Source organism: Oncorhynchus kisutch, unplaced genomic scaffold (genome assembly GCF_002021735.2).
Source record: "Oncorhynchus kisutch isolate 150728-3 unplaced genomic scaffold, Okis_V2 Okis06b-Okis10b_hom, whole genome shotgun sequence".
In the NCBI taxonomy this organism is placed as follows: Eukaryota; Metazoa; Chordata; class Actinopteri; order Salmoniformes; family Salmonidae; genus Oncorhynchus; species Oncorhynchus kisutch.
In genome coordinates this window covers 455,105-470,452 of record NW_022261983.1, presented here as the reverse complement: position 1 = coordinate 470,452, position 15,348 = coordinate 455,105, and the positions used below count along the sequence as shown (strand labels likewise).

Sequence of the window (15,348 nt, the reverse complement as noted above, 5' to 3'; positions counted from 1 at the left end):
TGATTTTCAATCAAATAGCAATATTTATTTACTACCTTGATCATTTATACGGATATCTGTTTGTTTAATTTCTGCAAATTAGTCCAAACATCAATTTTAAGAAATAGCTGATAGCACCGAACTACGAGAAAAACTATTTTTGGTGTATTTGTTTTCATTATTGGTCGCTTGGCTCCTCCTAGTGGTTTTATCGACAATAGTTGATGAATCACCAATAAATCCATAATTTCAAATTCGTTTTAAAATGATTGCTCACCTGAGAAACCTCGCCATCTTCTTACTACTTCTCTCTTTATTGTCGATGTGGACCTCCAGTTCCCACATTGTCCTGCATGAATTCCATTCTATGAGGCTTTATGAGGGTTACACTCTGCCCAAAAGTAGAAGGTGTGACCTGTTAGATAGATACTGTAGGCCTAAACCTACATTTCCACATTAAATGATGGGGCGATGAGACAACGGAGCCACATTCATTTTCATCTGAGGGAGCGAAGTGGGCAGGGAACCAGTGGGCTATGCCAGCATGGGCTAGGGAACGTGAACATTTTGGGTAAAGTTGAACTTTTGGTAAATATTCAGCGACATTGCTGTGCTATTGACCAATCAAAGCTCATTATAGTTTCCAGGACCCTACTGGATTGGCTGTAGATACTAAGCGCTACTTAGCCTGCTTACACAAACATGACAGTGACCAGGGCGTGCGCAAGATGGCGGTCAGTGCAGATGTATTGTTTTGGTAGCTGAAGGAATTATTGGATTTCCTCACCCAAATATAACCATTTGGTCATTTCTAAGGTCATAAAACGCTGTGTGAATATGGTTTTGTTTGTTTGTCAAAGTAATTGATTACTTTCTGCAAGTTATTCACCTCTAAAACGATTAAGTTAGCGACAACACTAGCTAGCTCAAAAAATAGCTTGTCTACATGGAAACTTCCACGACCAGAACCAAAAGAAAAGATATTGAGAAATCATCAGATGGACAATTAACAGCAAAATATGGTATGGTTTTAGGTACTCCTCTGTGGGGGGAAATACTGCTGTGGGTGATGAACATTTGGTGTGCACAATGCTGACAAGTTGCACCCATCCAGTCCCCAGCTCAGGCCATTACCTCAATACCCCAACACTCCAGTCCAACCCCAGGGGGAAAAGATGAGAGGACAAGAGCGTGTGTCACTTCTTGAGATACAAAGCAATGTTGTGATGCTTTTGACAGCAAAGAGAGATGAAAGGGCAAATGGCTTGGAGGACATGGTTGGGGTGAATACGATGAAGATCGATGCTAACACAAATGTGTTGACTTTATCTCTGGAGAAGTGAAAAGCATTAAAAGTGACATGAAGAAAACGGAAGTTATCTGACAGGAAAATGAAAAGAAGGTGGCTGAACTCGAGCAAAAGGTGAATGAGGAGGAGAGATACCAGGCCTGGTGAAATCTGAGGCTCCATGGAATTCCAGAGCAGGTGGGTGAGGACATCAAATGAGGAGTTGTTGACATCTGTGAAGCTGTCATTCCCGAATCAAAAGCCAAACTTCAGGAAAATGTGGACATTGTTCATCGTTTGGGGACTCAGGAATCATGACAAGAGACCGAGGACAACCATCATCTGGTTCACCAACAGATCTACACGGGATCTTCTCTGTAGGCGAGCGAAGAACTGTGAGTTCCTCATCACGCAAAAATGGAGGTTCACAGAGGATCTGACCTCAGCGGTCAAAGTGACAGGGGAGGGACTGTGGCCGATGGCAGCTGCAGCTCGAAACTGATTTTTTTTGTCAGTGCAAGAGTGACCATCGATGGGAAAGAAATGCGGCCAAACCAGAACATTTGAGAGAGAGACAGAGTCTAACTCGGACTGAACTGGGAGGCCTAAACACTGCCTCATTGCAGGTGAAAAACAGCCTTTTATTGTAAAGAATTTACACAAACACTTGAATGAGGAAAGGCTGACTTGAGAACTGGTAAACCAAACACTAACTATGGGTGAATAACTGCTTATTGTAAGATCTACACAATGTCTCCCTCATGTGGGTGTAAGAATAATTTGGTAACTTTATGACCAGTATTTCTTAGTTTTTTTGTTGGAGGGGTTAATAATGGGATGGAAATCCTTTTGAGTTACATATCCTTAGGAAAAGCTTACATTAGCATAACAAGGATGTTGGTTGAAGTTCATGTCTTTATCTCTTTGTTCAATTCATGTCAGGAGTATTCGTCATTTACACAAACGTAAGGCTATTTTCATATATTGCATATAGTTTAATGCAGACTTTTACTTTCTACAAGAGACCGTATTAATGCCTTCTCACATATATCTGGTTTATCTCTGAATATTAGGAAATGTGAATTATTTGCGTTGAAAAGATGTGACTTAAACTCATTATGTAATATCGGTGCTCCCGAGTGGCGCAGAGGTCTAAGGCACTGCATTTCAATGCTAGCGGTGTAACTACAGACCTTGGTTAAATTTGAGGCTGTGTCATAACCGGCCTTGGGAGTTGGAGTTGGATTGGGAGTTCCCTAGGGCGGAGCACAACTGGCCCAGCGTCATCTGGGTTAGTGTTTGGCTGGTGTAGGCCATCATTGTAAATAAGAATTTGTTCTTAACTGACTTGTCTAGTTAAATAACGTTTTTTTTTTCTTTAAAATGATATCGCTGTAAAAGATGTGATCACATTTCTTGGTATTACAGTTAGCAAAGATCAGAAAGAAAGGGCCAACTTAAATGTCTCTCCTATTGTAGAGAAAATTGGATAGAGATTTAACTCCTGGTTATTAAGAGATCTTTCTTTATCTGGATGTGTACTTTTATCACAATCTGAAGGTCCAGATGAGTTTATACCTCCCTTGCCTTGGATGTTCCTCTGTCAGTAACTCAAATGGTTGATACTAAATTATTTAACTTCATATGGAGGAATAAAGCTCATTATTTAAGAAAAGCAGTAATATGTAACACCCAAAGTGAGGGAGGGTTGAATGCTCTGGATATTAAAACCAATAATATCATCTTTAAGATCAAATGGATACAAAACTATTTGAGAAATAAGAATTGCATTTGGAATATAATCCCTCATTTAATATTTCAACAGATTGGTGGTCTAGAATTCTTACTCAAATGTAACTTTGACATGGATGCCTATTAAGCTTGCTAACTTTCATTAACAGGTACTTCTAACTTGGAACTTCATGAACAAACATGTTTTTTTCCCAACATAGATATACAATCTGGAATAATAAAGACATAAATACAACACACCAGAACTGGTTTGACAACAGCATTATTTGAGTTAAATGATTGATGATGGACAACAATATGATTATTCAGAATGTATGAGAACACACAATGTTACATTCACTCCTGAGGAGTTTCTAATAGTTGTTAGAGCTGTCCCTAAAGGTGCTATTCTTCTTTTAGGAGAAAATAACATGACTCCAAGTGCAACTGTTGAGGAGTTTGTAGCCTTAATACAGCTAGAAGACATGTACATTTTAAACTATAACTACTATAACATGTATATAAGAACCATGTCAATATGTTACTGTTCCCTCTGCTTTGCAGCCCTAGGGCAAGTGAACTGGAACATAGTCTCGTTGTTGTCTGGCAAATATTGTATCATACAAACTCATTCATAGAATCTACCTGGCGGTAGATTGCTTAGTGGTTAGAGCATTGGGCCAGTAACCGAAAGGTTGCTGGATCAAATCCCCGAGCTGACAAAGTACTAAAAATATGTTGTTCTGGCCCTGAAAAAGGCAGTTAACCCACTGTTCCCTGGTAGGCTGTCATTGTAAGCAAAACTGACTGGTTAAATAAAAAAATACCTTTATTATACACAGATTCAAATTAGCTACTGATAACAAATGTGTATTTTGTGGTTGAGACCCAGAGACTCTTGACCATTTATTTTGGCACTGTTCTTATGTCAGAAGATTGAGTAAGTGAGTAAGATTTTATTTGAAAATAAACAACTATTAATGTTAATCTGAGAGACTCTGATATTGTTTTATTTTGATCCAAATGATATTGACCCTGATGTATCTTTCATTGTTAATGTGTTTATCTTTCATGGAAGATTCTTTATCCATAAAATGAAATGGGTGGAGAATTTAAATATTATTTTGAAATTATCAGTAAGTGTAATAACAAAAAGGTAATACGTACCATGAAAATATATATTTTTCCTGCATATGATGAAGCAGCATCACAGACAGCCCAGACCTTGATTCCATATGTTGCGGGTTTAGACGGTATGTACTACTACCTTGTCTCTCTGCACTGACCTGATAGCAGCTAGCTAGTCTCTCTGCACTGACCTGATTGCAGCTACCTTGTCTCTCTGCACTGACCTGATAGCAGCTAGCTGGTCTCTCTGCACTGACCTGATAGCAGCTAGCTAGTCTCTCTGCACTGACCTGATTGCAGCTAGCTTGTCTCTCTGCACTGACCTGATAGCAGCTAGCTGGTCTCTCTGCACTGACCTGATAGCAGCTAGCTGGTCTCTCTGCACTGACCTGATAGCAGCTAGCTTGTCTCTCTGCACTGACCTGATAGCAGCTAGCTGGTCTCTCTGCACTGACCTGATAGCAGCCAACTGGTCTCTCTGCACTGACCTGATAGCAGCTAGCTGGTCTCTCTGCACTGACCTGATAGCAGCTAGCTGGTCTCTCTACACTGACCTGATAGCAGCTAGCTTGTCTCTCTGCACTGATCTGATTTCAGCTAGCTTGTCTCTCTGCACTGACCTGATAGCAGCTAGCTTGTCTCTCTGCACTGACCTGATTTCAGCTAGCTGGTCTCTGCACTGACCTGATAGCAGCTAGCTTGTCTCTCTGCCGCAGAGCTGGTCTGGTGTCTCGGTTATCAAAGCAGATAATCCTGAAAATAACGTGGAAGTTTTCCAGAGACATTGTTGCACTGAAAAGTTCTCTGCCAGTTTCTGCATCCAATAGGGATTATGTGGATTCCCCATTGGATCTGAAAACACCAGCAAGGATAAAAATCCCAAAGTATGCATGTAAATGACTTTGGTCCATCTCCTTCCATCTCTCTCCAAAAACACACCTTCCCTCCAAATTAGTGCAGTCCAGAGTGATTTTCTGGATGGTGTCTGGGATGAACAGTTCAAAAGAAGACTTGATGTCCTGAACATGAGTCACCACCATCCACGTTGACCCTGGTTGCATCCTTATCATATTGGCAGCCATGATGGGGGGCTCATTCCTTGGGCAAGAAGACCCTTCATTTTCTAAATGTTTTGACATCCATATTTCTCCTCCTGCAGGCTGCTGATGAGCCGGTTGCTGACGGGCTGGTCCTGGGGTTGGCTGTTGACGGGCTGATCATGGGGTTGGTTGCTGACGGGCTGGTCCTGGGGTTGGTTGTTGACGGGCTGATCATGGGGTTGGTTGCTGACGGGCTGGTCCTGGGGTTGGCTGCTGACGGGCTGATCCTGGGGTTGGCTGTTGACGGGCTGGTCCTGGGGTTGGTTGTTGACGGGCTGATCATGGGGTTGGTTGTTGACGAGCTGATCATGGGGTTGGTTGCTGACGGGCTGGTCCTGGGGTTGGTTGTTGACGGGCTGATCATGGGGTTGGTTGTTGACGGGCTGATCATGGGGTTGGTTGTTGACGGGCTGGTCCTGGGGTTGGTTGTTGACGGGCTGATCATGGGGTTGGTTGTTGACGGGCTGGTCCTGGGGTTGGTTGTTGACAGGCTGATCATGGGGTTGGTTGCTGACGGGCTGGTCCTGGGGTTGGTTGTTGACAGGCTGATCATGGGGTTGGTTGTTGACGGGCTGATCATGGGGTTGGTTGTTGACGGGCTGATCATGGGGTTGGTTGTTGACGGGCTGGTCCTGGGGTTGGTTGTTGACGGGCTGATCATGGGGTTGGTTGTTGACGGGCTGGTCCTGGGGTTGGTTGTTGACAGGCTGATCATGGGGTTGGTTGCTGACGGGCTGGTCCTGGGGTTGGTTGTTGACAGGCTGATCATGGGGTTGGTTGTTGACGGGCTGATCATGGGGTTGGTAGTTGACGGGCTGATCCTGGGGTTGGTTGTTGACGGGCTGATCATGGGGTTGGTTGTTGACGGGCTGGTCCTGGGGTTGGTTGTTGACGGGCTGATCATGGGGTTGGTTGTTGACGGGCTGATCCTGGGGTTGGCTGTTGACGGGCTGATCCTGGGGTTGGTTGTTGACGGGCTGATCCTGGGGTTGGCTGTTGACGGGCTGATCCTGGGGTTGGCTGTTGACGGGCTGATCCTGGGGTTGGTTGTTGACGGGCTGATCCTGGGGTTGGCTGTTGACGGGCTGATCCTGGGGTTGGTTGTTGACGGGCTGATCCTGGGGTTGGCTGTTGACGGGCTGATCCTGGGGTTGGCTGTTGACGGGCTGATCCTGGGGTTGGTTGTTGACGGGCTGATCCTGGGGTTGGCTGTTGACGGGCTGATTCTGGGGTTGGTTGTTGACGGGCTGATCCTGGCTGAGGGTCAATCTCATCCTCTTTTTCCAACTCGCTGTCAGATTCCGAATTGACAGAGACATGATCTTCATATCGCTCCTTCCACACTAGCTTCTCTATCTGCAAAAAGTATTTCTAAGACCCTCTAAGCAGAGATAATTTTTTGCCATACTGATTGATTGTGCTCAGGACACATGCACAGCTGTTTATTTGTTGTGTCCTTCCCCCAATTTGCCCCTGGCTGGGGTAGAGGGTGGGAAAAGACTTATTTTTTTAATGCAATGTATCGAAATAATTTATTGTAGTAACATTGTGCAGGTGGAGCCGAACACCACATATGTAGTAATAATGTGTAGGGGGGTGCACAGTGTGCACTCAATGAAAATGTGTTATTTTACATGTTCTTCACGGAAAATGAGCCAAGGCCAATGAGTCTCAGGTTGAAAAAATAATTAATTGTATAATTTTTCATTTAGTAAATATTGAAAATGGGTTCCACAGAACCGAACACCACACAAGGGTTAAACAAAAATAAGGGTGGCTATCTGATTCATCATTTTGTGGAAATGCACTGTAAGACAAAAAAACGATGTTCCTGATGCCCCATTGTAGTTCCTATGTTTGCCATATGTGTTGAAAAGTGTGTATATACCTGTATACTGGCTATATCTTGTGCCTAAAACCGAAGTTAGTCTTTAGGAAAAAACGATGTGCTGGTGCAGTCAAATGGGTTAAAACCATAAGGCCAATAGGCCATGGGGTATAGTGCTCTTTGGAAAAGGGTAGTCTATGGACTGGCAGAAAAACTAAGGGGATAATGGCCACCACTTAGTAAAGCAAAAAGCAACATTGATCCTTGGGCTTACTTTTCTCATCCAGGCACTGTAAGAACGGAAGGATGAATGTCTTGTTACTAAAGCTTTTATTTGCTAGGCATTTCAGTAGAAATCTTTCGAAACTGCAGATCAAACACAATGCTTGGTACAGGCAGTGTTTTCACTCTAAGTGTTGCGATTTTCCAACTTTATTGACACGAACTGTGATTGGATCATGAGCCAATTCACTCACCACTGCTCGACCAATCAAATACAAGTGAACTCATTTGATTAATGTACATTTTTCTATTGAACAGTGCTATTTGCAGTGGATTTCTTTCACATATCTTACTGTATTTACATACATGCATTAAATGTGACATGACTCAACACCTAATAATAATTCATCTACCATGTGGTTTAATTAACTAGCATAGAAAGGTAATGCTGCAATGCTAAAACATGGTTATTCTCAGTATCATAATCACATACAGCTGGCTGTTTAACCAGTAAATGTGTATTGAGGACCAGGATGGGTTTGACAATTAGTTACAAATTACTATATACAGTTGAAGTCGGAAGTTTACATACACTTAGGTTTGAGTCATTAAAACTCGTTTTTCAACCACTCCACAAATTTATTGTTAAACAAACTATAGTTTTGGCAAGTTGGTTAGGACATCTACTTTGTGCATGACACAAGTAATATTTCCAACAATTGTTTACAGACAGATTATTTCACTTATAATTTACTGTATCACAATTCCATGGGTCAGAAGTTTACATTTCCATAAGTTGACTGTGCCTTTAAACAGCTTGGAAAATTCCAGAAATGTCTTGGCTTTAGAATATTCTGATAGGCTAATTGACATAATTTGAGAGGTGTACCTGTGGGTGTATTTCAAGGCCTACCTTCAAACTCAGTGCCTCTTTGCTTGACATCATGGGAAAATCAAAAGAAATCAGTCAAGACCTCAGAAAAATAATTGTAGACCTCCACAAGTCTGGTTCATCCTTGGGAGCAATTTTCAAACGCCTCAAGGTACCACGTTCATCTGTACAAACAATAGTACACAAGTATAAACACCACACAGCCGTCATACCGCTCAGGAAGGAGACGCGTTATGTCTCCTAGAGATGAACGAACTTTGGTGCAAAAAGTGCAAATCAATCCCAGAAAACGGCAACGGATCTTGTGACGATAATGGAGGAAACGGGTACAAAAGTATCTACAGTTGAAGTCAGACGTTTACATACGCCTTAGCCAAATACATTTAAACTCAGTTTTTCACAATTCCTGACATTTAATTCTAGTAAAAGTTCCCTGTCTTAGGTCAGTTAGGATCACCACTTTATTTTAAGAATGTGAAACGTCAGAATAATAGTAGAGAGAAGGATTTATGTTAGCTTTTATTTATTTCATCACATTCCCAGTGGGTCAGAAGTTTACATACACTCAATTAGTATTTGGTAGCATTGCCTTTAAACTGTTTAACTTGGGTCAAACGTTTTGGGTAGCCTTCCACAATACGTTGGGTGAATTTTGTCCCATTCCTCCTGACAGAGCTGGTGTAACTGAGTCAGGTTTTGTAGGCCTCCTTGCTCACACACACTTTTTCAGTTCTGCCAGCAAATATTCTATGGGATTGAGGTCAGGGCTTTGTGATGGCCACTCCAATACATTGACTTTGTTGTCCTTAAGCCATTTTGCCACCACTTTGGAAGTATGCTTGGGGTCATTGTCCATTTTGAAGACCCATTTACAACCAAGCTTTAACTTCCTGACTGATGTCTTGATGTTGCTTCAGTATATCCACATAATTTTCCCGGCCTCATGATGCCATCTATTTTGTGAAATGCACCAGTCCCTCCTGCAGGAGAAAATTCCCTGACATTTCACATTCTTAAAATAAAGTGGTGATTCTAACTGACCTAAGACAGGGATTTTTTTTTACAAGGATTACATTTCTGGAATTGTGAAAAACTGAGTTTAAATGTATTTGGCTCAGGTGTATGTAAACTTCCCACTTCAACTGTAGCTGCACAGGAGTTGCATCGCTGATTTAATTCATTAGTAATTAGGCTGCATGAATGAATCTGTAGCCTGACATCTTGTAAGGCATGTAATAAAGTCACTGAAGAATACTAGCCTATCCAAAGTGCTATTATGCAGAAACGATCTCTAACATTGATAGCTACACAGACATTTACAAAAAGAAAACCTGCTGATTAAAAATCACACATTTTCACAAAGGAAGAAACAATCTGAAATGGTTCATAAAAAGATCATTTTAATGAACAAATACTTTGCACTTTTCTTAACTCACTTCTGGAATGATCTGGAATGATTGTTCCACATGAATGAAAGACACATTTATCTTCAATAAAACCATTTAAACACTTCCAAGCTCGTAATGTGCTGCTATTGTAAAATGTTTCACTGAAGGTTTCACTGTTAGTGGCTCCATCCATTGGTTAGAAATGGCAGCATTAAAACTATGGTGAGTGAGTAAAAAAACAGAGAATAAGGCTTGTGTGTGGACCTCTGGAAAGCCAATGAGTAGCCAGACAAGAAAGCTAAAGATCCAATTGAGTGCCTAATGGAAGATTATTCTCCACTCTGACTGGTCTACTTGATCTCGACGCCCTGGATCCTGACGTCACCGTCAAAGTGCATGTATTTATACTTCTCGTCTCCTTGGCGATTGGGGAAGTGGATATCAGAGCCATCGGGAAAAGAAACTAGGAACTGCTCCTTGGTGAAGGTGATATTTATCTGAGACAGAGAAGTAATTACAAATTTTTATCCAAAGAGGTGCTTAGGTATTTGGGATGCAGTGATTGCAAGTTATTACCACCAGAGGTCCCTAGTAGAACTCCCTTATACATATGGGAAGAGGAGGACATTTACATCAGCATGGGTTAAATTGGAAACACACACACACACACCCACTCACACACAGTGTCATTTCTCACCTTAAACTCCTCTCCCTGGTTGAAGGGGAATCCTCCCTCTCTGTGCTCCTCACACCACTTGCCTCCATGGTAGGAATTACACACCACGGCCCGGGTGTCTCCGTGGGCGTCGAAGCGAGGGTTCATGTGCAAGGCGAGGTCATCCTCGCTGTTGCCCACGTTGATGACAAAACTACAGGAAAGGAAGAGGAGAGCACACAGACAGAAGGGATAAGGAACCTCCTTTAACCTACAGGACAAGAGGGTCTGGATTGATAATTACACAGAAACAGATTATAGCTATAATCAACTTTTCATTGTAGTTTGATAATATATGTTGTGAATATGAACGGATCATTCTCGTGATACAGTGACTAGTTTCTCTAGGAGGTCTCTAGGCTGCTGACTGAGAAGTGGAGTGACAATGAATTGTGTCTGCAGAGGGGTTAGCTACTCACTGTGTTGCCTCAGAGTTAGGGATCCCTGTGATGGTCAGGGTCTGGCCCACCTTGAAGGACATGTTCTTTACCACAACACCCTGTAGGGAGAGAGAGAAGGGAGAGACCGAGAGAGAGAAATACGTCAATTGAAAAACATTAAAAGGTACAATTAGCTGATAGTTAATTGGCCATAAGTTATGGCCTATAACTTCTGAAACAAAGATGGTTCTATCAAACCATTGTTATAGTAAGTACCCAGATGGCAATTCAATGTATAATCCACATTAAAATGATGTGGAACAACGTTGGTTCAACCAGTGTGTGTTCAGTGGGTATAATGTAGATGGACGTGGCTCTGGTGTAGAGAGCTGTAGAGTTTGGCTACACTTTGCTAAACCCTTTCCTGTACTTTTATCCTAGATCCATCAGTCTAACAAATACAACATCTGTCTCTAATTAAAGCTTTTCCATCTATGGAACGGCCCAAAGATTTTTTATAAATCCCAGTCCTGGACAGCGTTCCCATTTTCCATGCAGTGAATTGGAATTTGGAGGGGGAGGCTAAATCTGTCCATAAATGATGGGGGAAGGAAGGCTGGGTTACACTCAGTAAGGCTTAAGTGAAGTCACATTTTCCGCAGGGTCCATATTATGGTGTGCAGCCAAAATGGGACCGATGGAGGTCGGGCACGGCACAGGATCAAAGTACTGAGTGATCTGTACATGTGGCAGGGGAAATGGTGTTTAGATGATGTTTGTCTGCACATATACAGTCCTGTTAATGAGCTGCATAAAGACCTCTTATTGTTGCCCTTCTTTCCATATGACATCTATTGGCTGTGGTGTGTAGTAAATGTTACCCATTTCTGTCACTTGACAACTCCCTGTTCCTTCTCTGACAGAAGACATAGTTAACCAGTTGAGCTAGAGACCAGGTCGATAATATACTGTATAACCCTGGACAACAGCAGCTAATCAAACAGGAACCTCAAAGGGAAATGACATCAACATTTGTACTTTGGTTTTGTTTCTGTCAGCATAACAGTGGGCATTGGACAAGAACAACTGTCACACCTTACCCCTGAACATGTGTTTTAGCTTTCTTACTTGAATGCACTTCTTGTAAGTCACTGGGGGATAGGAGTGTGTACTTAAGGCTTTCCGTGTAACTTTGAACGTACAGTAAGTGCCAAATCATTGCTTACAAGACATACACAGTAGGACACAGTATTAGGCCTTTAACAGTCCAGAGCCAGACACAAACCCATTGACATCCAATCCAGAAATACAACAGGATAATATAACATTAGAGCTCTATTAGTGTGGCACAGACTAGAAGACTACATTCTGACAAGAGAGAAAGGGATTGAATGTAGAGAGAGAAATGAGAGAGAATGTAGAGGAGAGAGAAATAAAGAGAGAGAGGATGTAGAGGAGAGAAATAAGAGAGAGAATGTAGAGGAGAGAGAAATAAAGAGAGGAGAGAGAAATAAAGAGAGGAGAGAGAAAGTAGAGAGGAGAGAGAAAGTAGAGGAGAGAGAAATAAAGAGAGAGGAGCAGAAAGGGAGGGGTAGAAGGTGGAAGAGACCGACAGAGAAAGAAAAGTTACAAAAATGAGAAATAGGGAAAGTGGTATAAAGTTCAGAGAGTGGGAGAGAGAGAGGGGAGGAAAGAGAGAGAGAGAGAGGGAGAGAGGGGAGGAAAGAGAGAGAGAGAGAGAGAGAGTGGGAGAGAGTGGGAGAGAGGGGAGGAAAGAGAGAGGGGGCGATAGTGAAGTGTTTCATTCTTTCCGTGTTAGTCCTCCCTCTTTAATGTAAACTGTGTGCAAAATCTATGGCGCTAGCTGGACTTGGCTACATGCAGCCCAGTGCTACTTCAGACTGCAGTTCCCATCCCAGTGTGAGACATACCTCCCCACACTGTTTGAGAGACACAGGACAGCTGGGGCTGCAGCTGCAGGCAATGCAGAAATAGAATGGGTAGAGTGGATATACATAGTTTGGAAATCCACATGATAACTCCTGGCTGTATACGTTACTTACTATCAAGCTTACCTGACTGACATTTACATTATAGTCATTAAATAGCAGACGCTCTTATCCAGAGCAACTGCACACATTTTTCACACTGGTCCCCTGTGGGAATCGAACCAACAACATTGGAGTTGCAAGCACAATGCTCTACCAACTGAGCTCAGGACATGACAGCCAATCTAACCCTTGTTAACCTGATGTTTACTGTAGGTATATCCTATAGCTCCGCTTGGGGAAGATCATACTGGCTCACTGGATATAACATCACTCTGCTACTCGATCTATTCTGACTTCTGTTTACGATAACTTGAATTCATTTAGATCTGAATAGAATTAACCCTGTTCCGCTCAACAAATCTATGATTACCATGGTAACCACAAAACAGCCACGGTGAAACAAAGCCTTTACTATTATACACAGCCAGAGACCTCAGAGAGTGTTCACGCACACACAGCCAACTGTACCCATATAACTCCCACCCAGCCAACTGTACTGTACCCATATAACTCCCTCCCAGCCAACTGTACGGTACCCATATAACTCCCTCCCAGCCAACTGTACGGTACCCATATAACTCCCTCCCAGCCAACTGTACAACATCACTCTGCTACTCGATCTATTCTGACTTCTGTTTACGATAACTTGAATTCATTTAGATCTGAATAGAATTAACCCTGTTGCGCTCAACAAATCTATGATTACCATGGTAACCACAAAACAGCCACGGTGAAACAAAGCCTTTACTATTATACACAGCCAGAGACCTCAGAGAGTGTTCACGCACACACAGTTAACTGTATAACAAGACCAAGGAGAGTCATTGTTAGTCACATCCAAGACACTGTGCTGCACATTGAGTTCCTGTTAAAAGTGAGGGAGTAAGTAATATTATTGGCTAAATGTGGATTGTAATGTCCAGGAACAGTAGGGTGTGGCCCAGGTTGAACCCACAGTGATGCTGTTCATGATCATACTCTGATCAGAGGCAGTCTATCCCACACTGACTACTGTACCCATATAACTCCCACCCAGCCAACTGTACTGTACCCATATAACTCCCACCCAGCCAACTGTACTGTACCCATATAACTCCCACCCAGCCAACTGTACTGTACCCATATAACTCCCACCCAGCCAACTGTACTGTACCCATATAACTCCCTCCCAGCCAACTGTACGGTACCCATATAACTCCCTCCCAGCCAACTGTACGGTACCCATATAACTCCCTCCCAGCCAACTGTACCGTACCCATATAACTCCCTCCCAGCCAACTGTACTGTACCCATATAACTCCCACCCAGCCAACTGTACCCATATAACTCCCTCCCAGCCAACTGTACTGTACCCATATAACTCCCACCCAGCCAACTGTACTGTACCCATATAACTCCCACCCAGCCAACTGTACTGTACCCATATAACTCCCACCCAGCCAACTGTACCGTACCCATATAACTCCCACCCAGCCAACTGTACCGTACCCATATAACTCCCACCCAGCCAACTGTACCCATATAACTCCCACCCAGCCAACTGTACCCACACAACTAAATACATATGGGTTCAAATTAAACACCCTAAAAATAGTGGTCCGGACCAAAGTCGATTTTATCAACACTGCTGGGGGTGCAGACATTGATAGCCTATACTTATATGGTTATGGGTTCCCTGATTTGTTAAGGGTGTACCAAGCACCCCAATAGTTCAACCCATTCAAACCCTACCAGTACATACAGATTAGATCATCATATATAAAGATCACATGGAAGGTATTAAGAGTATAAGGAACTATTTAGAAGACACATGGATCTTATTAATCCCCAAAACAAACATATCACTGCTGTCTGTCTGTCTTCTACATGCCTGCCCCACCAGGTCCTATGTCCACAACCTGTTATCAGTAGTAGTTTCAATAAGTTTAAATCATTCATTGAGAGAATAAAATTAACTTTTGCAAATGATAGAACTAAATGATATTGCAATGAGACACCCTTCTCATCTGTAGTCACTGCAGAGGTCATAAAACCTAGCCTGAACAAGACAGTCTACCATCTACCATGCCAGAAGTCTGATTAGTCTTCTTAGACGCATCGACAACAAGGTTGACTAGAAAAGGGCATTGTTAGAGAGGACATTGCTCTATTACATTGGGCTACAGAACATAGGCTATTAAAATCGGATAATTATTTTCCCAACAGCTGTTTAAAAGCGCCAACATGAACCGTTATGAACTTGCACTGCATGTAGGCTACTTTTCAGATAACAATCAAATGAACTAACATATCAGACATTGTAAACCAGTAAAATAAAATGTTGTACTTACACTCATCTTGACAGCACAAACCGCAAATGTTCACAGCTGAAGAATGTTTAGCTGGCTTCAGACTGCAGTAGAACCAAGCAGGCGAGCTTATATGGTCAAGTGCACTAGCCAAATGTGAGTGACGCTATGATAAACCAATAGGATTATAGGCGCTCAAAAAACGGACCAATCACAGATACGTTTTAAAAAGCGATATAAACTATTTAGCACGCAAGAGAGGACGAAAATAAAACGTCCATAGTTGAAGGTGATTGAGAGTGAGAAGATAATTAATGAAAGTTTATTTATGATCTATTTATAATAACAATATATTTGG

General features: G+C 42.4%; 1 protein-coding gene across 1 annotated transcript; it reads right to left on the bottom strand.

Moving 5' to 3' along the window:
• Positions 1-9,546: 9,546 nt before the first annotated feature.
• On the bottom strand, positions 9,547-15,145 carry LOC109880722 (beta-galactoside-binding lectin). The gene is made up of 4 exons (XM_020472915.2): positions 15,033-15,145; positions 10,691-10,770; positions 10,254-10,425; positions 9,547-10,053 (listed from the first exon to the last, which is right to left on the bottom strand). The coding sequence occupies exons 1-4, from the start codon at positions 15,036-15,038 to the stop codon at positions 9,907-9,909; spliced, it is 405 nt and encodes a 134-aa protein (XP_020328504.2). The 5' UTR covers positions 15,039-15,145; the 3' UTR covers positions 9,547-9,906.
• Between the last annotated feature and the right edge of the window lie 203 nt (positions 15,146-15,348).

What these genes read in the sequence shown, in the direction of transcription:
- LOC109880722 (XM_020472915.2), bottom strand. An exon ending in CCTAACTCTGAGGCAACACA is followed by an intron (nt 10,426 to 10,690) that starts GTGAGTAGCTAA and finishes CCTTTCCTGTAG; the next exon opens with TTTTGTCATCAACGTGGGCA. An exon ending in ACCAGGGAGAGGAGTTTAAG is followed by an intron (nt 10,054 to 10,253) that starts GTGAGAAATGAC and finishes TCTCTGTCTCAG; the next exon opens with ATAAATATCACCTTCACCAA.